The sequence below is a fragment of the Musca domestica genome, unplaced genomic scaffold (assembly GCF_030504385.1).
Source record: "Musca domestica strain aabys unplaced genomic scaffold, Musca_domestica.polishedcontigs.V.1.1 3, whole genome shotgun sequence".
NCBI lineage: Eukaryota > Metazoa > Arthropoda > Insecta > Diptera > Muscidae > Musca > Musca domestica.
This window is the reverse complement of record NW_026712299.1, coordinates 9,974,167-9,999,713: the sequence shown is the minus strand read 5'-3', so window position 1 is coordinate 9,999,713 and position 25,547 is coordinate 9,974,167. Positions and strand designations below refer to the sequence as shown.

Genomic DNA, 25,547 nt, shown 5'->3' with positions numbered 1-25,547 from the left:
CAATGTTAATTTTCAAAAAATAATATAAAAAATATGTATTAAGCTTGGAACTGCCAAAAAAATATGAGACAAGTACATAAAAAATACCTTTTTTTCCAAACTTTCATATAAACAAAAGGGAGATGGTTTCTATTTTTAAGTCAAGTTTTTTTTAATTTTTTAATTGAATACTGACTTAATGACTTGAATTTAAAAAAAATGAAAAAAGTTAGGTCTGGACTAATCAAAAAATAAAAGGAAGACCTACAAAAAGCTTTTTTCTACTAACTTTTATCCAAAGGTATTTGCCTATAAAGCTTTTTCAAGCTTTTATACCAGGACAAACAAGATATTGTTCTGTTTCTAGCCAAAGTTTGTCATATATTTTAATATTGACTTCAAGATTTAAAGTTTCAAATAATAAAAAAATAATTGAAGCCTATAACTACCAAAATGTATAGCTTTTTTCCCAAAACCTCCATGACATGACAAAGGGTACTTTTGGGGAATTATTTTTTTTTTGGTATATATTGGATTCAAAATTCGAATTTCCAAAAATTAATACCAACAAGTTTAAAGGCAGTAAGTTCGGCCGGGCCGAACTTTGAATACCCTCCACCATCTGGAAATTTTTCAAAAATAAAATCTCTTAAAAATTCTGTTAAAATCTTAAAAACATATTTGGGGTCTATACGACGTGGACCTACATAGACATGGTTTGTCATAAGCCATTATCAAATTCAAATTCTAAACTTGCAATAAACGGTGAATAATGTGGCTAAAATCATCAAAATACCGAATATTGGGAGGTACCGTTATTTCGGAGCTATACGAAGATGTTGACCTGTAGAGACAATTTTCTGTCACAGGCTGTAGTATCCATTAAAAACATCTCAAACAATTTCGGTGAGGATTGTACCTGAAATCGTCAAAATGTCGAATATGGGGAGGTACTGATATATGGGACCTATACGAAGACCTGCACCTGCATAGACAATTTTCTGTCACAGACTGTAGTTCCCCTTACGAACTCTAAGTACGTAATTTGAAACTACTCCTGGGAATAATGAAGCTATAAGCATCAAAGTACAAAATATGGGGCTATACGAAGACCTGGACCTGCACAGACAATTTTCTGTCATAGGCTATATCCATATCCATTACGAACTTCAAATACCAAATATGAAACAATTCCGGTGAATAGTGTCGCTAAAATCATCAAAATACCGGATATCGGGATATACTGTTATATGGGGGCTATATGAAGACGTGGACCTGCACAGACAATTTTCTGGCATAGGCTGTAGTATCCATTACGAACTTCAAATACCAAATATGAAGCAATTCCGGTGAATAGAGTCTCTATAATCATCAAAGTACCGAATATCGGGATGTATCGTTATTTGGGGGTTATACGAAGACGTGGACCTGCACAGACAATTTTCTGTCTTAGGGTGTGGTATCTATTTCGAATTTCAAATACCAAATTGGACACATTTCCGGTGAATAATGTCGCTTAAATCACCAAAATACCGAGAAAAAGGAGGTACCATTATATGGGGGCTATACCAAAACGTGGACCTACATCACCCAATTTCAATACCAAAAGTCCTGCAGACATAATATACTTTTTAACAACCTACTTCATTTCGTTCGGAAGCAAGAGTGATTACCACAAACGGACAGACGGACCGAAAAAAAATGATCAAAAATGTATATTTCGAGGTGTTATAATCGGAATGACAAACTTAATATACCCTCCATAGTGGAGGTGGAGGATATAAAAAAGACCTATATAAAGCTTTTTTCCCAAACCTTTATCCAAAGGTATTTTTAATGTCAATAAAAATCGATTATTCAAGCTTTTGTACCAAGAAAGGGGATATTGTTCTGCTTTTAGCAAAAATTTGTTAAATATTTTGTATCTTAATACTGACTTCAAGATTCGAAGCTTTTTTCCCCAAACTTTCATACCTTGAAAGGGAAGACTAAAAAAAAATAAATATGTTATTATGTTTGAATGCTGAATTCCAAAATTGAATTTGCAAAAAAATAGCTTAGAACTACTAAGATTTGAAGTTCCAAAAATAATATAAAATAATTTGAAAGCTTAGAACTACCTTTTTCAACTTTTCCCAGAAATTTCATGGTGTTTCTTTAGTGATTGTTTTTCATGTATATTGTATTTTAATTCTGAATTCAACATTTGAATTTCCAAAAAAAATAGGCTTAGAACTACCGAGAAATTTAAAAGAAATATATAAACGGCTCTTTTCAAACATTCTTGCAGAAACAAAGGGGATTTTTTTCTATTTTTAAGTCAAGTGTTTTTTTTTTTTAATTTTAATGTTTGAATATCGAGTTTATGATTTAAATTTCGAAAATCAAGTTATAAGGGAAATTTAAATATAGCCTACTAATTAAACATAAAATTTAATTTAAAAACCATAAAAAACAACTCAACAAAATATTTTAAAATATTTTTTAATTGTTTCTATCTTTTGAGAAAATTTCAAAATGGATAAAGACAAATCTTTTTTTTTAATTTTTTATTTTCGCTTTAAGGGCAAGTTTTGTATTGTTTAAGAAGAAAAGCTACTACCGACCACCAAAATAAATTAATTAAACAAATTTTGTTCTGATTTTGACCCCCTTTATTTTGAATTTGAGTCTCTGTGTGTGTGTGTGTGACTTTAAGCAAAAACCAAAAAACTACCAAACAAAAAAACCGTTATTTTGTTGTTCTTGCTATGATTGTTCTATTGTTGCATGTCCTAACTAACATTTGGAAGCATGATTCTTCCACCGCCACCTCAACTTACCTCCACCGCCACCACCAAAAAACCATTTTAGCAACCACTACCTTTTCTTCTTGTTTCTACTCTACTGCCACATAAACTACTACTACAACTACAACTGCTACTAAAACTACAAAAACGCTTTCTATGCTACATCTTAAACTAAAAGGATTTAATTAAAACAACAACGAAGAACACGAAAAGTGAAAAAAGCAAAGAGAAAACAAAGAGCTGGTAAATGATATTTACCTTTCTTCTTTTTTGTAGGCCATATCACAGAACATGGCCTCCACTGTTTTTGAACCAATTCGGATGTCCTTCATCCAAGTGGTTTAACTCAAAACCTCAAATGCTGTTTCGTGGTCTTGACCACCGGCAACAGCACCAAACACCATCTGCCACTCCACCCTCAAGTAGGTCAAAATATGATGTACTGACCTGGTAACGATGGGTTATTGCAATCGCCAGCCATTTTAGCTTCATTAAGAAGCGAAGTTAGCATTTTGGTCATATATAGATCAGTAAAACGTATGTATACAAATTAAAAGTATCCAAAATCTTGTTTGTGTTGCAAGTGGAAGAGGAGTACAAATAACGTCACCTTTTGCGGTTTAAGAGGACGAAATTCGTTAAAAGCAATTTTGTTTTTTTTTTTTATCTATGTTTCCTAGACAAACATTGTAATTTATGTTGTCTCTTTCGTATAACAATATTGGAATTCTTCAGCCAATCCTTCAAAGAGGATAACAAGTAGTTTTGTTGAAAAAAAAAATGTTTAATATCCTGAAATGATAGTAATATCGTTTTTTTACGAGCTTGTCAGTTTAAGATCTAAAGGAATAGGTCTGGGACTACCTTTACCAGCCAATACCTGAAAATAGTAAATCAGGCAGAGAAGGAAAAAAATATTATAAAATATTTAAAAATCTATTTAAAAGAAATTAAAAAAAAAAATTATGGTCATTCCTCGTTCAGGATTCAAAGATCGAGAACAAAATACTAATTTCAGTCCATTTTTGGGCTCAATATGCATTTACAAACAGATTGGGATTTATGTCTTGTTTTAAAATTTTCTATATAGATTATAAGTCTGATTGGGCCAAAAATATAATATAATATAGATTGTAGATCCATCGTCATATCTCGACGATCTGTGTCGCTCTAGCTATACGTTGTCGTCCATATTAATTTGTAATCCCTCATGAAATTTTGCTCGGACTCAAAATAAGGGTCACAATAGAAGTCTAAAATTTCTGGAGATGATGATGATGATTGGGCCTGATCACTTTACATGTCAAGATTTTAGAACCAGAAGTTTTCAAGGGGTGGAGTCTTAAATATTCGTGGTAGACCCCATAAAGTTTTCATGAGAAGCATCAAATTTTGAGTCGATTTAACGATGCCGGTATATTGAAATCAGATTATTCGACGTATATCTTTGAAATTTGGCACAATACATAGTGTGTATTTTGTTTAGGATGCGTGGTATTGAAAATGAGGTACATAGGTTTGGTATAGGTCCAATATAACGATATTTCCCTATATCCTGTATTTTGATAATTTTAGACACTTTTTTCAACGGAATTGTTCCAAAGTTGATATTAAGAATTCCTAATAGATTATAGCTCTGGTGGCAGAACATCGGCTCGACGTTTTACTATGGCCTTCACATAACGGCCCTTTCCGGTAGTCGGTATTTTTCTTCGGATTTGTGTAAAAATGGACAATTGTAGTTCGTAATAAGTTCTAGCCCCCCGGGAGGGGGGGGGTCGAACATTGTGTACGCTATTCCATACTCGGTATTTTGATGACCCTAGTCACATTTGCTCACTGAATTTTTTCAAATTCGTCAAAATAGGTTCCCGGCTACAATATAACGGCTCCAATCACTTTATTGTTATTTGAAAACTTTAACTGCACTCTCCCACCCATCTCACTGGAATTTGAAGTTTAGAGTGGAGCACGTTTATATAAAAATGGTGTCTTTGGCTTATTGTGCAGGGTATTTAAATTTTCGTCCTGGTCGAACTTAATGTTTTTTCTTGTTACAGCTTAAGATACATGTGATTTTTAAGGTTTTTCAGTGAGTTATTTCCGAACTTTGATCAGTTTTCCGATATTAACTCAAATTTTTTGGATTTTCAAGTAAAATCGCTAAATTTACAAAGATTTACAGATTTTATTTAATTAGTTTGTATAGTTTAATATAAAAAAAATATTATTCATATTACTCTCTATTAAGGAGAGACATATTTTTCAAAATCAAACTGACGGCTTTACAGTATTTGCTGATGGCTAGCAATATCATGACTTTATGCCGGCAAAGCCAGTGGTCACTTGGCTTTTCAGCTTTGTGACATGACCAATTTTGATTAAAAGCAAGCTCTATAAGTTTAGAACATTCACAAGAGAAAGAGAAACACACTTACTTCTAGCCTTTCTCAACTTTTATTTCGGTTACACCCTCATGTATTTTGAACCCTTATGTATTTTTGAAATTTTGAGCACGAACTCTCGAAGGGAATGTTCGATTTGGTCCAAAGTTTACATATCATAATATCCTTGTAAAATTAAGATCGACCTTGACTTTGCCTCATATCGGCCCACTTTAAGCTTAAAAAAAAATAATTAAAAAAGGTGTAAGTTCGGCAGGGCCGATCTTTGAATATCCTTCACCATTTCGAACGATATTGGCCATTAAAAAAATAAATAAATAAATAAAATCCCTTAAAAATTCTGTTAAAATTTAAAAAAAAACTGAATGTAGTCGTTATATTGGGGTCTATACGACGAGGTGGAACTGTAGCTAAAATCATCAAAATTCGGAATATAGGGAGGTACTGTTATATTTGGGCTGTGCGAAGACGTGGATCTGCACAGACAATTTTCTGTCAGAGGCTGTATTATCCATTACGAAGTTCAAATACAAAATTTGAAACAATTCCGTTGAATAATGTCACTAAAATCATCAAAGTACAAAATATCGGGAGGTATCGTTATATGGGGGCTATATGAAAATGTAGACTTGCACATACAATTTTCTGTCATAGGCTGTAGTATCAATTACGAACTTTAAATACGAAATTATAAATAATTCCGGTAAATAATGTAGCTAATGTCATGAAACTACCGTATATCGGGAGGTACCGTTATATGCTGGCTATACGAAGATCTGAACCTGCATAAAATTTTTTTGCCATAGGTTGTAGTACCCATTTGGATTTTCCAGTACGAAATTTGAAACGATTCCGGGGAATAATGTTGCTGAAATCATCAAAATACCGAACATGGGGAGGCAACGTTATATGGGGCTATACGAAGACTTGGACCTGCATACAAAAATGGTTGTCATAGTCTGTAGTACCTATTACGAACTTTACATACCAAATTATAAATAATTCCGGTAAATAATGTCGCCAAAAATCATGAAAATACCCAATATCGGGAGGTACCGTTTTATGGGGGCTATACGAGAACGTGAACCGACATGGCCCATTTACGAACTTAACCTGCCTACTGGTAAAATATGCATGTATGCAAAATTTTAGCCTTATATCTCAATTCGATCGAAAGATAGCGTGATTACAACAGACAGACAGATGATCAGACCGACAGATGGACATTGCTAGATCGTCTTAGAATTTTACGCTGATCCAGAATATATATATTTGTAGGGTATATTGTGAATATTTCGAGGAGTTACAAACGGAATAACAAAGTTAATATACCCTCCATAGAATGGTGGAGCGTATAAAAACATAAAAACCACCAGACCTGATAATTCTTCGAATCCTTCCTTTCCTTTACTAACATAATGTAACTTTTTACCCTTTTAGAACCTTCACAGTATACCTTCACAGTATACGTTGGGCGCCATTCTTTGTTTAAGACCTTAGTTTTGATATTGTTGATGACCTAATTCTAACAGTTACGGGCATCACTGTACAAATATTAATTTCTTGGGGGGAAAGTGAAAACAAGTAGTAGTACCTTGCGATAGCTTGTACTATGTACCAAATTCGATAATTATTTTATAAGGACGAAACTTATTTCCGTAATTTAAAAACATAATTACAATTAATTCTTTTTTTTTGAGCATAATACTTACCTGAAGATATATAAATACGAACATAGTGTAAACATATAGTCCTCAATAGAACTTAGAAAAACTTAATTAACACCTGAATACCAAAAATGTGTTCAAAACACCCCCCGAAGAGAACAACAAAACCCAACTTCCCCTTCTCTTACTCTCCTATTCTAATGTAATATTTTTGTTTTTCATTTAAATTGATTATTATCATTTTTTTCTATAACTTTGTGTTAGTTGTGTATGTTGTTGTTGTGTAATGCAACCCTGGATTTCGTGAACCTCTGGCGCTTACGTTTTTCAACACAATTTCAATTTAATATGTTCATATAATGATAATCTGATTTCAAATTTGTTCAGTTTGTTCACCGAAATTCTCGTTGTCATTTATTAATTTTCATTTTCGTCAAACGCAAAAAACCAAGCAAAACAGTGAAAATGAACTTCAATTAAGTTTTTTTTTTCTTTTCATCCATGTCAGACATTTCCACACTCACTAATACATGTACATTGAAAATGGAAAATAAAACAACATAGGCTCACATGCGTTCACCTATGCGTTGCGTTTGTGTATTTGTTTTGATACGTTCGTTTTTGTTTCCTTTTTTAGTTTTTTCCTTTCTCTTCCTTTTTGCGTTCTTGTTGTTTGTTGTTGTTTCTGTTGATTTTTTATTATTTCAATTGTGCATAAAAACGTAAACGTTTTAAGCATTTGTTTATAAGCATTTGTCTCACTGCAGCAATCAAAAGACAAAAAAAAAACAGAAAAACAAACAACAAGGAAAAAAAAAACAACAATTTAAAACGCCATTGAGGAAAACCCCATGTTTGCAGGGGATTTAAAGGACAGGACAGACATGGGAAAAATACCCTACAGTGCCACGCTTCTTCCAATGTACAATAATATATGAAAAGTTTTAAGAAGAGCACAAGGGTACATTTTAAAGCGGTACGAAACTTCCATAGAACTTTCAGATAAAAAACACATTTTGCAAGTAGGGTATTCGGGTCTTCGAGCGGCAGCAGACCTCCTACGGGTTTTAAACAACAATCACCTTTACAAGAAATCTAGAGGGTTAACCCCTTCTACAGGTCTTTTTAAGGTAGGTGGTATTCGAGAAATTGAAGACAGGGATTAGACTATCTACGAATCTTCTACAGATAAAAGATCTTTTACAGACTTACGGTTCTTCTAGAAATGGAATATTTCTCACAATTCTTTTGGAATTACAGATCTTCTTTAGGCCTTCTAGAGATATGAAACCCTCTCTAGATTTTGTGCAATTGGAAAACCATTTACAAACCTTCTACAAAGAGAAGACTGATCTACTGGATATAAAAACCTTCTAGGGGTCTTCCAAAGATTGAATCTACTAGTGATAAAAGACCTTTAGAAAAGTTTTCATGAATTAAAAGAGCTTTTAAAACTTGTATAGACAACTCTTCTGGTAATAAAACTCCTTGCAAATATCTTCTAGAGGTCTCCAGAAGGATAGTACGAAATATTCTATCTCCAACAGAGCTGTAAATGATCTCCGGTCTTTGAAAGTACTGTAAAAGCTGTTATATCTTTGGGAGAATTGTAGATAGACTTACAACGTTTAAGAGTTGTAAGAGCTTTTAAAGGTACTCTAGAGAAGGAAACCTTTTCGACATGGAGGATCTCTTACACCTTTATAAGATATAACTAGAGAATACTATTCGTAATTCACAAACCTTCAATTATAATTCGGAAATTGAAATTTTTACCTCCAGAAGTCTTGTAGAAAATCTTCAGTCTTTGAAATACCTGTAGAAGTTGTTCTCTGTCTGCTGGAATTGTAGAAGCCTTCTTTCTCTAGAAAGCTTGTAAAAGCTTACACAATTCAGATTTAAAAGAGCTTTTCAAGGCACTAGAGTGAAAAAAGCTTTTTTAGATAGAAGACCTTTTACACTCAGACATACCGTGAATGGTACTCAATCGTAATTCACTACCCTTCAATTATAATTCGAGAGTAATAATTTCTATCTCCAGAAGTCCAGTAAAAGATTTCCGGTATTTTCCTTTGGAAGTTATTCTATCTCTGAGGAAAGTGTGGAGGTCTTATATCTCTAGAAAGCTTGTAAAAGCTTACAAAATTCTAGGAATAAAATAGTTTTTTGAGGCACTCAAGAGAAGGAAAGTTTTTTTACGTGGAAGATCTTCTACACTTGTATATTACATAAATTGAGAGTACCATTCGTAATTCGCCACATTTCAATTATAATCCAAGAGTTCCATTTGTAATTTTAATCTCCAGAAGACCTGTAAAAAATCTTCGGTCTTTAAAAGATCTGTAGAAGGAATTCCATCTCTAAGAGAATAGTAGAGGTGCCCTATCTCTGGATGACCAGTGGAAGTTATTCTATCCCCTGTGAACTTGTAAAATGTCTTCAATCTCCAAAGTTCTGGAGAAAGAAGAGCTTTAACAGTCACTCTAAAGAAATAATATATATTTTTTTAAGGAAGACCTTCTGTTGTTTTCTTTAGATATAATTTAAGAATACTATTCGTCATTCGCAACATTTCAATAATAATTCGAGATTTTTCAATTTGAAATTCGAATTATTTCATTTGTAATTCAAAGTTTTCAATTTGGTTTTGGAGTGATCTCATTTATAATTTGCAATTTCTATCTCTGAAAGTCCTGTGAAAGATCTTCAGTCTTTGATAGTTCTGTAGAAGGTGTTCTATCTCTGAGAAAATTAAAGAGGCATTTTATTTCTAAGAAGCTTGTTAAAATTTACAACATCCTAGAGTTAAAAAAGGCTTTAGAGGCACTTTTATAAGATATGATTTGAGAGTACCGTTCATAATTCACCAAATGTCAATTGTAATCCGAGAGGTCCGATTGTAATTTTTATCTCCAGATGATCTGTAAAAGGTTTTCGGTCTTTGAAAGTTGTGTAGAGAGTATTCTATCTCCGACAGAATTGTAGAGGTCTCCCATCTCTAGTAGACCAGTGGAGGTTATCCTATATCTCCAAAATTATGGAGTAAGAAGAGCTTTAACGGTCACTCTAGAGAAAGAATATTTTTTATAAAGAGGACCTTCTGTTATCTTTTCAACATTTCAATTATAATTCAAGATTTTCGCAAAATTTAATTTTAAATTAAAATTATCTCATTTGTAATTCAAAAAAATTCATTTTTACCAAATAGAGAAATTAAATTTAAAAATAATTAAACAGTTCAAATTTCAAATGAAATTTAGCCAATTACAAATGAAATTATGGATTTATAATTAAAATGATTTGAATTATGAATGGAATTGAACTCTTGAATTGCAATTGAAAATTTTTGAATTACAAACATAATTTTTGAATTACAAATGAAATATTACGAATTACAACTAAATTTTTTTGAATTACATCGGAAAGTGTGGATATAGTGAATGGAATTCAAGAATTACTACTGAAGTGTATTGAATTTTAAATGAAATTCTCGAATTACAATAGAAATGTTTGAATTACTAAAAGAAATACTAAGAATTACAAATAAATGTTTCGAATTACATCGGAAAGAAAGATAGTGGCTACATACGTCTTTAATAGGCAGAGGTTCCTTTCCTGACTGCCATCAGGCGGTACTACTTTCTTTGTGTACCACTCCTGTGGCGTAGGGTATGACAAACGTGGCAAAATGACAGTGACATCAAAAAGATGTAACAACGAAAGGGAAATTACAAATAGAAAAACAAAACACAAACACAACGAGAAATGAAAAACACCGACGACATGTCTATGGAAATAACATTTTAAGTGTTTTTTTTTTTTTTTTGTATGTGCGTTCATTCATCTGTACATATACATATGTATACGAAACGCTTTGTATGTATGCTGCTTGTGACGAAATAAATGTCAGCCAGTCAGTCAAGTCAGTCAGTCTATTTGTACATTGTTATTTTTGTTGTTCATTGCCATAACCACTAACACTCTCTCTCCCTCTTTCTCCCATACATAAATATATCCATACACACACCACTACATGTCGTGTATGCACATTGTTCATTACAATATCAGTAGCAGTAATAAAAAGGAACAAAGCTCAAAAAACGCCGACATTGCAAACGGAAGCTTTACAAGTTCTCATTTTTAAATAGTTTTACACCATAACTTAAAACTATGTTCTAATGTTTGTTTAAGAGTTACAGTGATATGCGAATCTAAACATCGCTACTTACACACATACATCCATGTACATGTGCAATATACTTGGATCATTGCAACTGCCAGCAGCTTTTAATGTTCAATTTTATTATTTGAATTTTGTTTCTTAGATATTTCTTTAGTACTTTTTGTAAACTTTTTTGAAAATATTTCTTATTATCAATTAAATTTTTGAATTTTTGTAAATATATAATTTTGATATTTAAACCCCTTTAGAAAGCAGCCGAGATCTACAATACTGGGTTAAATACATAGGATGTTATTACACTTAACAAAGAAAATTCCACTGCATAAAAATCGTATTGAGCTATGAGATTTTACATTTCTCATGGTTACTTAGATATATGGTTGATAGATGTATTGAGATACACGAAGCACTTATAAACCGAGTAACGAAAGGCCAACAATCGGGCGGGCCGACTTTATGATACCCTACACCACTGGGCATATTCATTAGAGCTACCCCTAACAAATATGGGGAATATATGGGAACTAAATCATAGCAACTATGACCGTTTTTATACCCTACACCACAAGGTGGTTAGGGTATTACGTCTTTGTGCATTTGTTTGTAACAGGCAAAAGGAAACGATATAGACCCATAGTTCCTTTTGATGATCTGCATAGAATCGCATTCTGAGTCGATTTATGCATGTCTGTCCGTCCGTCCGTCCATGTATTTTTGTGAACAAAGTACAGTTCGCATTTTTTATCCAATCCAGATGAAATTTTGCACAAATCATTTGTTTGGCCCAAGGACGAACCATATTGAAGTTGGAGAAATTAGATATATCTCCCATATATATCTTCGTCTGATTTGCCTTTTATTGTGCACCAAACGTGTAATATCAGCCCGAATAGTATGGAATTTTACACATACAACCAAATTAGGTCTGAAAATAGGTTTGGCAAATTTGATCGAAATCGGCTCAGATATAGCTATAGCTCCAATATATATTGTTCAACCGATTTGTTATTTAAGTCCTCCACCGCCGTAATATGCACTCTGTAACAACGAAATTTGGGAAAATATATCAAATACAGCTCAGAAATACCTTTGCTAAATTTTATTGAAATCGGTTCAGATTTGGATATATCTCCCACATATAACTTCGTCCGATTTACTTTTTATTGTCAACCAAATGTCTAATATTTGACCAAATGGGATGAAATTTGGCACTTACGACCGAATTGAGTCTAAAAGCTAGTATGTCAAATTTGCTGAAGATCGATTCAGATATAGCTATAGCTCCCATATATATGGTTCATCCGATTTGTTATATTTGTCCTCCGCAGCCGTAATATGCACTCTGTAACAACAAAATTTGGGAAAATATATCAAATACAGCTCAGAAATACCTTTGCTAAATTTTATCGAGATCGATTCAGATTTGGATATAGCTCCCATATATAACTTCGTCCGATTGACTTTTGATTGTGCACCAAACGTCTAATATTTGCCCCGATTGGATGAAATTTGGCAATTACGACCAAATTGAGTCTAGAAGCTAGTATGTCAAATTTGGTAAAGATCGGTTCAGATATAGCTTTAGCTCCCATATATACTGTTGCTTCTGAACAGATTTGGATATAGCTCCATATATATCTAATGGGCAATCCAAGTCCGAATTTGAAAGATACAAATGCTTCGGCATATTTAGTCTTTTGAAATTATGGTTATAATCATAACGTGCATGATTGAATTCTCCCATAAAAAGTGGTGTAGGGTATCATAAAGTCGACCCCGCTCGACTTTAAGGCTTTCTTTACTGGTTTTAATGTGAATTATGGCTTTGAAGCAGTTAAAATTTAAAGCAGAAAAAAAATAATATATGGTAGGTATATTCTCCTCTGAATCGATTTCTACTAAATCTAACGGATCCATTTTTGTCTACACCGATATTCATCAAAATCCATCCTATTTGAGATGATGTTCTATTTTTAGGTACAATAAACGTAAAATCATAAAAAGATATATATGGGATCTATATTCAAATCTGATCTCTATAAAATTTAGCAGAGGTGTTCTAAAGCTGTTTCTGACATCTGGCACCAAATATCGTTGTTGTGCACAGAATTTTGCGGGCGTGAGGGACATAAATAAAAAATCGGATGAAACATATGTACCGGACCTATAGCTATACCTTAACCAATTTTCACCAAATTTGATACACGTTCTTCCAGGCGGAATTTGTTCCTGTGTGCTAAAAACTTTTTAATTCGGGTTTATATTAACCATTTGGTGCACAATAATCTTGAAATCTAGTAAATATATAGGGTGAGATAAAGAAACTGCAACCAATTTCAGACTGCTGTCATTTCCAAGCCACCCGTCCGACAGCTGTTAAAATTATTCCAGTGACAGCTCATTATATTGTTTGCAAGCGTACAAAAGCATTTTGGTGAGAATTTTCCAGAACAAAAGTTATTCGAGATGGAATTCAAGCGTGATAGTGTGATTTCTTTATATTTGGCTGGGAAACCACAAGTAGTTATCGTTAGAGCACTCCAGCATTTAAATGTGGATAAATCCATTGTGCCTCGTACCACTGCTCGTGAACGTGATACTGGTAGCGTAGCCCGACGTCAAGAAAGTGGACGGAAGAAAACAACAACATCACCAGAAATTGTTCTAAAAGTAAAGAAGCGACTTGATCGAACATGCGTCGCAGTGGCCGAAAAATGGCTCGTGAACACATATCGCAATTTTCCATTCAGCAAATATTGAAAAATCAGATCGGGGAAAGAAAATAGACTCAAGAAAACTGAAGAGTTGCTTCGCTTGACCGAAAGTGGTTAACTGCCGAATTTGGTTTTCGCCGTCCCCAATTAGAAAACATTCGTTGTCCAGCAGTTTGTAAACAAAAAAAATGATCGTGTTTACTTGCCAATGAGGTCAGCTGAAAATGTGCACCTTCGGTTGGCCGCCAGAACTCTAGCGCCGGTCATGGTGTGGGCCGGCATAACAGTCGATGGTCGCTCTCCGCTCGTATTAATCGACCGTGGCATCAGAATAATTGCGAATATTTTCGCGAAAATATTCTGGAGGGTGTATTAAAGCCTTGGGCACGCAAACATTTTGGCCGCAGACCTTGGACATTCCAACAGGAATGGCCGCACCATTGCACTCAGCACGCGCCACCCAATAATGGTTACAAAATGGAGTTCCTCGCTTCATTTCCAGCGCTAATGGCCACCAAAATCTCCGGATAGCAATCCGTTGGACTATTATGTCTGGAGTATTTTGGGAAGCAAGGTTAGCACTAAAAAATACCAAAGTGTCGATCACCTCAAGCAAGCGTTTCGCCGGGAATGGTCCAGAATACCGCAGAACAACATTGGGGCATCGTGTTACGGTTTCGTTGGCCATTTGAAGACCATAATTCGTGCCAAAGGTGACCAATTCAAACAAATCTAAACTTATTCTCATTCATTCAATAAAATTTAAAAAAATATGGCGTTTGATTTTGTTGCCGTTTTTTTTATCCCACCCTGTATATAGCGACCATCTCCAAAAACGCAGATACGCTTCTATTCTGACCTTAACCCTACCTCTATTCTAAATTTAGTGAGGTGTGATTACTAATTAACATGGACTAACAGACAGACAGACGAACGGACGGACACACATACCTAGATCGACTACGCTCGGCGAGATAAGAAGATCCATACAAAGTATACTATGTGCAGGACCAATATTTGGAGGTGTTCAACAATTTTTTACCCTCAACGCTTGCTGTTGTAGGGTATAAATATAGTTCAAATATAAAAAATACTTGAAATCAGTGCATACTCTTATATGTGTCTGTAAAAATAATTCTACATGTAAGCAATATGAAATTTAAACGCTCCATTTTAAATTTTGCGAAATTGAGGAAAATATTTGAGGACGATTTTTGGCAAACCTATAGACCACACTGAAGATTTTTGACAGTGAAACGTAGTTGAGGTGGTTTAAACCGGCATTGAAAAAAGACGATTTCCCCTTTATTACAATATCAATTTTTGAAATGTGACCACTGATTTGTCATTGTTTAAGAATGGCTTTCTCGAAGTTAGTAGAATATTTTAAAGACTTTCGAAAAAGGGGTTGGATTCTTGTTCTATGAAAATATGAAACAATTCCTTTATTAAATTTTTCATTCGACATTTCTTTTCTTTTGAAAATATGAAACATTTCACATTTTAAAGGATTGAGGACCAGCAGGTTTACTTATTGTTTACGACAAGTGTTACTCTAGAAGGTATTTTCAATTACCCAATATTGAAATTTGGAATCAATTTGCCCACCTCTACAATTTTTAATATTCACATAATAACCACTTTAATTTGCTCTTTATTTAAAAACAAAAAAGAAACTAAAACTCAACATTTAAGTAAGTCTACACTCAAATCAAACAGAGTGATTTACTCATTTAGCTAAAAATATACATTGTACCTACTAACACACATACATACATACATATGTATTTATGACGACTATACAAATATATACACGTACATATGCAAAATTTGTGTCAAGGCTGATAATTTCCTCTCATATTGCGTATAAAACTTAACGTTTACCCACACAGACAAAGAGAACATGATAGTCTGTTGAGAATGTGGGTGACGATTGTGTGGGCCATGTGTACAACACACACATATGATATACAGGGTGAGATGAAAAATGCATAAAGTCAAACGCCAAAGTTTTTAAATTTTTTTTAATTTTATTGAATGGAAGCAGAAAATGTCGGAAATAGCATCACATTTTAGAATAAGTTTATATTTGTTCCAATTGGTCACCTTTTGCACGAATTAGGGCTTTCAAACGGTCACATGGTGCCTGAATGTTTCTCTGCGCTATTTTGGTCCATTCCCGGCGAAGCGCTTGCTTGAGGTGATCGACACTTTTGTATTTTTTAGTGCCAACCTTGTTTTTTTAGTGCCAACCTTGCAGACACAATAGTCCAACGAATTGGTATCCGGAGATTTTGGTGGACATTGTGCTCTGGAAATGAAGCGAGGAACCTCATTTTGTAACCATTCTTGGGTGGCACGTGCTGAGTGCGATGGTACTGAGCCCTGTTGGAATATCCAAGGTAAGCGGACAAATTGTTTGCGTGCCTAAGGATTTAAAACACCTTGCAGAATATTTTCGCGATATTATTCGGCATTTATTCTGATGCCACGGTCGATTAATACGAGCGGAGAGCGACCATCGGCTGTTATGGCGGCCCACACCATCACCATGGCAGGCGCCTGAGTTCCGGTGGCCAACCGAAGGTTCACATTTTCAGCTGACCTCTTTGGCAAGTAAACACGATCAATTTGTTTGTTTACAAACTGCTGGACAACGAATGTTTTCTCATCGGAGAAAACCAAATTCGGCAGTTCCCCACTTTCAGCCAAGGGAAGCAACTCTTTAGCTCTTTTGAGTCTATTTTCTTTCTGTTGCGATAAAAGTTCTTGCACTTTTTGGAATTTCAATGGCCTTACCCCAAGTTTTTTTTTTTCAATTTTTGTCGAATGGAATATTACGAGATGTTCAGCTCACGAGCTATTTTTCGGCCACTACGACGCAGGTTTCGATCAAGTCGCTTCTTTACTTTTCGTACCATTTCTGCTAATGTTGCTTTTTTCTTCCGTCCACTTTCTTGACGTCGGGCTACACTACCAGTATCACGGTAACGAGCTATGGTACGATGGACACAAAAGATTTATTCACATTAAAATGCTGGAGTACTCTAGCGATAGCCACTTGTGGCTTTCCAACCAAATATAAAGAAATCACAATATCACGCTTGAATTCCATCACGAATAACTTATTTTCTGAAAAATTCTCACCAAAATGCTTTTGTGCGCTTGTAAACAATATAATGAGCTGTAACTGGAATAAATTTAACAGCTGTCGTACGAGTGGCGTAGAATTGACAGCAGTCTAAAGTTGGTTGCAATTTTTTCATCTCACCCTGTATGTATGTGAATATTAAAGGTTTTATTGTCTGGTTGGATTTGCAACATTCTTCATAGCTGGTGTAGTAGTAATATTAGGCACAAGGCATAATTGTGAACATTTTTGTTTTTTTTTTTTGGGTTTTTCTACAAGTTAGATTTCCATAAGCCCCGAGAACGACCTGTCTGTTCTCGCCCTTCCGACAAATACTTTTTGATTCGTGTGCAGCTCTCCTTAGACTAGCCAGTATTTATACCCTCAGCCATTTGGCTACAGAGGGTATATATCATTTGATACGGCCAAAACGTGCCTAGTCGAAATAACGGTTTTAGACCCTAGGTCTCTTTGGACCAAATCCGTTTCAGAACATTTGGAGTCGATCTAGCGATGTCCGTCCGTCCGTCAGTCTGTCTGTCTGGCTGGTGTATCCAATTTGGTCCTAATTGGGTACATCGTAATATTTTTGTCAAACTTAGATTTGAGTTCGGAGATGGGCAAATCGGTCCACTCCTTCTGGTACCTCCCCCACAAAAGGTCGAAATGTTCAAATAATATATTTTTTGCACAGAAAGAGAAAGGATGATCCGATTCTGCTCCTACTTTGCATATCCTAAAATTTTCATTAGTACTAGGTCAGGTCTGAAAATGGACAATATCGGTCCACTCCATCAAGTACCTCCCCCACAAATGGTGAAAATTTTTAATAATTACAACTCTCATAAAATGTGATGTAAGAGTCCGATTGTCTTCAAATTTCACACATCCCAATATTTATATTAACCCAAGGTCTGGTGTTAAGATGAACAATATCGGTCCACTCCTTCTGGTACCTCCCCCACAAAAGGTCGAAATGTTCAAAAAATATATTTTTTGCACAGAAAGAGAAAGGATGATCCGATTCTGCTCCAACTTTGCATATCCTAAAATTTGCATTAGTACTAGGTCAGGTGTGAAAATGGACAATATCGGTCTACTCCATCAAGTACCTCCCCCACAAATGGTCAACAATTTTAATAATTACAATCTCATTAAATGTGATGTAAGAGTCCGATTGTCTTCAAATTTCACACATCCCAATATTTATATTAACCCAAGGTCTGGTGTTAAGATGAACAATATCGGTCCACTCCTTCTGGTACCTCCCCCACAAAAGGTCGAAATGTTCAAAAAATATATTTTTTGCACAGAAAGAGAAAGGATGATCCGTTTCTGCTCCAACTTTGCATATCCTAAAATTTGCATTAGTACTAGGTCAGGTGTGAAAATGGACAATATCGGTCTACTCCATCAAGTACCTCCCCCACAAATTTCACACATCCTAATATTTGTATTAACCCATGGTCTGGTGTGAAGGGGGAATACATCGGTCCACTCCATCTGGTACCTCCCCCACAAAATATTAAAATTTTGAGTACCCATGAAGCTCATAAAACGCCAAATTAACATCCGCTTCCATTTAGACTTGGCGCATCTGTTGCAATATTTATATCATATTTTTGGGTCTGATACGAAATGGACAATATTGGCCCATTCCTTCGGGATCTGCTCCATAGAGGGTCAAATGTTTGAATAATCTTAACACTAGTCAAAATATATTTAAATAATCGAACATAGGCTGACGGTATATATCTGGCGGCAATACCGACTCATACTTTTTAACTTGTTTTTGATCAATTTTAAAGACCTCTGAGCTCTCCCGTTTCATTTTTAAATGTTTGCCACTTGTAAATGACGTGAATTTTAAAAGAATTCCATCCAAAATAAATATGACCTCAAAAATCCATAAAGCAATTTGTTAATGGCATGACAAGTGCAATACTCAACCTTTTGTGACTGCTGTAAATTTTGTATTGCTAACACAGTTGTTGTCGTTGTTGTTGCAGTTGCTGCTGCTCTTCTTGTTTATTTTCATTTCAAACAATCATTTGTCAAATGTCCCAGTCCTTCGTGTATACAGTGTAAATTTAACATTTCCTTCTGTCCAAAAGACGTAAAGAAACGAACGAACGAACGAACGCCAAAACGTTGCTGCAAAACACCAAAACGTAGCTACAAAACAAAATTGAGGCAAACAGAGAATACTAACCAATTAAGGACAACCGAAAAACAAACACACTCACACTACAACATTTTTTGTTTGTTTCGTTTTTGTCCTGCTACAAAACCCAAGCTAAATTAGCATACTTCAGCATACAGACAGACAGACAGCCAGCCAGCCAGCAACGACAACAACATCTGTACGCATAAATAAACACAGCGTCGCACACAAATGTCAGCCAGTGGACCCCATGTTCTCCGTAGTTGCCCCCAACCACCTAGGAGTGGGGTGGAGTGATACACTGGAGTAATGTAACATTTTCATACACTGGCAGGCATATAAACTAACACGCACACCAAAACGTTCAAAAAAACAGAGAAATGTCAAGCAAATAACTGCAGTGCAGTAAAAATGAATAGAGTCACGGCAACAATTGAAAATCAACAACAAGAACAACGGCAACAACGTCGTATTCAAACAAATGTCAAGTAGAGCACAATCTGAATGTGAATTTTTATTGCCATTAAATTTTGAAATGAGAGGTTAAGAAGCTTAAATTGGGTAGCGCTAGCACCTTTATGGCCAAAGCTTTCAACTTATGACAGGTGTTGTGGCGGTCAATGAACGCTTGGATGGGGTAATTTTTATTGGAGTCAAAATTATAATAAGTTTTGAAGGACCAACAATTTTTTGATGGAACTGCGGGACTAAAAGGGATAATTTTAGAAAAGGGATATAACGTAAAAATTGTTAAGAGAGTTTAAAAAGGTCTATCAGAGGTGTCATATTGATGAGCACTATATCTGAAGTCGATTAAGCGATTTTCGTCCTTTCCATCTGTTGAATTCACAAAAATTTTCCCACCTAGCACTAACGAAAAACATGAGGATTTTCAAAGCATGAAAAAAATTGGATGATCCTTTCTCTTTTACGTAAATTAAATTATTTTCTTTGTAAATTTTGCTCCTTTTTTCGGGAGGTACCGGAAGGTGTGGCCATCTAAATCTCTTTCAAACACCAAGTCTTGTAGTGGTAGACGCATTGGGATATGCCGCGCTTGAAGATAATTGGATATAAATTCCTCATCTTATGAGCGTTATGGGTATTTAATATTTTATCTCGTTTTGAGGGAGGTAACAGAAGCCTTGGGAAAATATTATTCATTATCTGACCTAACATATGAGTATTTGCTTGAAGCTTGAAAAAAAATATGATCTCTTCTCCGCCAGACACCGCCAGATTTAATTGGAAATGAATTTCGTCCAAGGATCTAAGCCTGTTATTTCGATGAGGTTCTTTTTAGCCGTATCAATTGGTATATAAATTGATCCACAGTTTGGCATAATCCAACTACAGCGATAGATATTTGAGGTTATTATTAGCATCGGACTTTGTGATTAAACATTTGTTTTGTAAAAATTTTCGAGTCCACGTTCTGAAATATATATCCTTAATCTGACATATTTGGACCTATAGCCACTATCTATGACGAGACCGACTCGCCTTTGTCAACACTTATGTATAAATTCCTTTTTGCTGTGGGGACAGGGTATACTTTCGTTCAGTATTTTTCTAATCTTTGGATTCTTAATATAGTCACATTCAGCATTTTTAAAAGGCAATTTAATTTCAGAAAAACAAACAGAGACTTGCAGTTAGCAAACTTGCTCAAAGTAAATTGGAACTTATTATAACGTCCTAGCCAATGTTGTGATCTTTACTGAGCTGGATAATATTTAGGTCAGTCTGTCCTGTGTAGCCCAGTATGGCAGGTTTCAACGATAATGCTCGAAACTACGCCAAGTCACATGTATTGGGATCCTTGAATTTTAGTATATAATGTCTTTGCCAATATTATTGACAACAATACGAGGATTATTTCGTTTGAAAAATTGAACCCTCAAGAGAGTCACCAACCAAGTCTTGACGCAAAAAATAAATTAAAACAAGTAAAAAAGCAATAACTTCGACCGGGCCGAACTTTGAATACCCTTTCGGGGTCTATATGAAGACTTGGACCTGCATAGGCAATTTTCTGTCACAGGTTGTAGTACCTATTACTAAGTGCAAATCCGAAATTTGAAAGAATTCCGGAGAATAATGTAGCTAAAATCATCAAAATTCCGAATATCGGGAGGTGCCGATATTTAAGGGCTATACGAAGCACATGCAATTTTCTGCCCTAGGCTTGAGTACTAACCCATTATGAACTTCAAATAAGAAATTTGAAACAGATCCGGTGAAAAATGTCGCTCAAATCATAAAAGTGCTGAATATCGGGAGGTAACGTTATATGGGGGCTTTACAAAAATGTCGACGAAATTTCTCCAATTTTTGCTATTTTGAGTTCTTACCAAAGATAAAAGTTATTTCGACATTTCGGATCTTGGACTGCTTTTTCTTTATTGGCCAGGAATATTAGTTAAAAAAACTGATGTCCCCTTTGGAGTCGACCCATTTATATTCGATGTATGAAAGTTTGTCTGTCCATGTTTTCATACCCTACACCACAAGGTGGTCAGGGTATTATGTCTTCGTGCATTTGTTTGTAACTGGCATAAGGAAACGAGATAGACCCATAGTTCCTTTTGACGATCTGCATAGAATCACATTCTGAGTTGATTTATGCATGTCCGTCCGTCTGTCTGTCAATGTATTTTTGTAAACAGGTCGCATTTATTGTCCGATTCAGACGAAATTTTGCACAACTAATTTGTTTGACTCAAGGACGGACCCTATTGAAATTAGAGATAATCGGTCAAAATTTAGGTATAGCTCCCATATATATTTTCGTCCGATTTACCTTTTATTGTGCACCAAACTTGTAATATCATCCCAAATAGTTTGGAATTTTGCACGTACGGCCAAATTAAGCCTGGAAATAAGTGCGCCAAATTTGATCAAAATCTGTTCAGATATAGCTATAGCTCCCATACATATTGTTCATCCGATTTGTTGAATTTGCCCTGCATAGCCGTAATATGGACTTCGTAGTAACGATATTCGGGAAAATATATGGAATACAGCTCAGAAATACCTTTGCCAAATTTTATCGAGATCGGAAAAAATTTAGATATAGCTCTCTTATATATCTCTCCGATTTCATGTTAATTGTACACCAAATGGATAATACAAGACGAAATTGAAAATTTATTAGAAATCGATTCTGGTAAATAAAATTTTAATTTTATATGTGAAGCTCTACTAAATATGAAAAGTGGTGTAGGGTATCATAAAGTCGGCCCCGCCCGACTTTAAGATATTCTTTACTGTTTTTTTTTTTGTAATTGAAGTACACCTCGCATTATTTGTCCAATTAACATGATGTTTTTTTTTCACAAATATTAATGGACCTCCATATGTCCTGTCAAAAAAAAAAAAAAGAAAATCATGATTGTAACAGCCATAGTCCCTAAAAATCCTTTAAAACATCTAAAGTAAAGAAATATCAATATCATTTAACCTGTTTTCAATAAAATAGAGAAAAATTCTAAAACTAGAAGATACCATATAGGGCCTGTAGTGTCTTCAAAAGTAAGTAAGCTTTTAAAAAAGATTTTCGACAAAAGTCATGATGTATATTACATTATATCCCCTTCATCGACGTTCAAATAAATTATAGATCAGTTTTTTTTTTCTACAAAAATCACAGAATCACGATAATAATATACTATTTTATTATTTAGGAGAATATAATAATTACCAATAAAATTGGTAACATAATGCGGTGGTCATTTAATATTCAAACATTTTTTTTTAACTTCCGGATCATGGAAATATAAATTGTAATATTTTGTTGTAATAACTCTTCAATTTACAATAATAGGAAGCACTGAATATTAATTATATGAATAGCTTTAAACTCTTGCTCTCTCTCTCCCCTCTATTAGCCTCTCTTTCACCAATTGGTATATAGTATCATATATATCCCCTTCACCACCTTCCTTACGAATTTGCACACAATGCCTTCTTCTACTCTGTATTTACATACTTAATTTCCCTCAGTTATTTAATTTCCTTACTTTTCTTTTGAAAATGGAATTCTCGAAACTTTCGGGGTTTCCTAAAATTATTTTTTTTTTGTGTTATTATTCTGTTTTTTGTTTATGTTTCTCCATTTTTTTATTTATTTACAGACCTTTTAGCCTATTTTGATATTTATTTTCATACCGATTCAAAAGGATCGCTTGTTTATTCGCCACCGAAATTGAAATTAAAAGGTATTGTGCATTTTTTGTTGTTTTAAATCTTTTTTGTTTTTTTTTTTTTTTTTCTTTATTTCCTATTTTATTATACTTATATTTCGTTAATTGCAAAAGGAAAATGGAAGGGATGGGGATGAAAAGTAAACAGATTGATATGAAAAAAAATACGATGACCATAAGAAAGGAAACAGTAAAATATAAAAAAATATATATTTGCATACTGTAAGGATTTCCGTTATACATACTATCCTTAAATGAACGTCATAATCTCAGATATGTAGTTGTGGATATGCAGTAAATATTGAAAATATTCTCTAAGAAAACATATTTTCTTCCATTTAATATAAAATTTCATGTAATGGAAGGAACTTGCAATATCTTCCTCAGATTCTTTATTGATCAGGATACCAAATTCCTTAACATAGATCTCATTTGCTTCCTAAAAGTAGACTTCAATTTTTGTATAAATATTCTACAAGATTCAGTCACATATATCTGTGTGACGAACTCTCCAAATACCAATGTGGGAAATGTTTATTTTTTTATGAAAGCTCATCAACTAAGTCATATATAAAGTTTGTGCTGCGCACACACACCCACACATTCTCTCTGTCATATACAACTGAAAATTGTATAGCGTAGCTTGTGATGCCTATTTAGCTACCTAGTTTCCATTTCGTATACAAAAATATACAGACACACACACACTCACATACTTTCCGTGTTTATATAGCGTTTAAATGCCAGTATATAATGTGAAAAAAATTAACATCAAGTACTTTTGCTGATGCCATTGCTGTTGCTGTTTCAGCTACTGCTGCTGCTATTCAAAAATGCTATAAATTTTAAAGGTCATTTGCAAAGCAATCTAAAAAATGTTACCTTGACATGCAAGCCAAGCTATTGTTTTAATTACATTCAGGAATGTCAAATCGTTGGCGGTGGATATTTAAATTTTAAAGATGGAAGGAAATTTGAGAAGTCGTTTTTGGTAAGGATGAGTCATGAGAGAGAGAGAGAGTTGTAAATATTCTTCTATATTAAAGAAGTGTCCATGTAAGGATTTTTTGTGAGGTCCTCGACTTAAAGAAGAATTTATTGCATTGGATTTTGGACATTTGGTACAAATAGACTCCTAAAATGAGGTAACAACTATAGTAGATATTCAAAGATTCTTAGAAAAGTTCACAAGTGTAACTGTATTTTCATTAATATTAAAAATTCTCGATATTGATATCTTCAAGAGAAATCCAAAAAGCCCTTAAAAGTGGTTTAAAACTCTACAACTTGATGTTCTTAAAAAAATAATAATAAGTAAAAGAAATGAAAATGTTTACAACTAAAGCAGTAATATTCGTTCCACAATCCCTCAAAATTATAGCTTTGAAATAACAAAAAAAGTTCCATAGGGAATCTTAGTAAAGGTCTTAAAAAGGTCTACGTAATATCCATTAACCTCAGATTATTTTTAACTGTTTTTTTTTTTTTAAGAAAAAGTTCATTACCTTATGAGTAATACATTCTTAAAGGTCCCTTAAAAAATTCAATAAATCGACACTTTTATTCGGTGAAAGGTCTCAAGAGTTACTAATAATTTAGAAAAATTATTGATTATATTTGTATATAATTCATAAAAGTCCTTTGAAACCTATATTAAATGCCTATGTTAAATTTCTGGGTTGTTAACCACATTTCATAGTGAAATTTTTAAAGGGAAAGCTTCAAACGTTATTTTCTACGATAACACAAATCCTGAAAATCATAAAACGTTTACAATAAAGATAGGAAAGTCCACTAAAAGACCAAAGGAAATTCTAAGAAACTATTCCTATTTTAGTGCGTAACATAATCGAAAACCTTTAAAAAAAGCATAGAAATCTCAATATTGTAATGCTATATTGGCTAAAATATTTATTTTATAATTTATTTTTAAAAATCCCACTATTATATATCTGTGATCCTTAGCAATTCGTAACTATTGTTGTAGAAGAAACTTTAAAGTTCTCTGAACAATTTTAAGAGAATTCCATTATAACAACATGTGGAACTCATCTAAAATCCTTTATCGTCAAAAGTCTTTTAAAAATCGTAAAAAACATACAATTATTTTTTGAGCTAACATTCACGCTAAAAAAAAAAAACATCAAAATAAAAATTATGGAAGTCCATCATCGAATGGAAATTGAGAATTTCGAAACAAAAATATATAACCCCGATCATAGCTGTGAAAGATTCCAAAATTCCTTTAAGTTCTCAATTACAAAGAGTTCTTTAAAATACTTTCAGAAAAGTCCGCGTTATAGTTTCGTGA

The 25,547-nt window shown here is 34.0% G+C and overlaps 1 protein-coding gene across 3 annotated transcripts in view; it reads left to right on the top strand.

Moving 5' to 3' along the window:
* The window catches only part of LOC101901176 (protein turtle), a 379,534-nt gene that overhangs the window by 283,418 nt on the left and 70,569 nt on the right, over nucleotides 1-25,547 (top strand). Inside the window, exon 9 of one of the 3 annotated variants that reach the window (XM_059124788.1) lies at nucleotides 23,168-23,251. The exons of the other annotated variants lie outside the window; for them this stretch is intronic. Within the exon in view, the coding sequence (XP_058980771.1) occupies nucleotides 23,168-23,251 (84 nt within the window). The remainder of the gene's footprint in view (nucleotides 1-23,167; nucleotides 23,252-25,547) is intronic. 3 annotated transcript variants of the gene reach the window in all.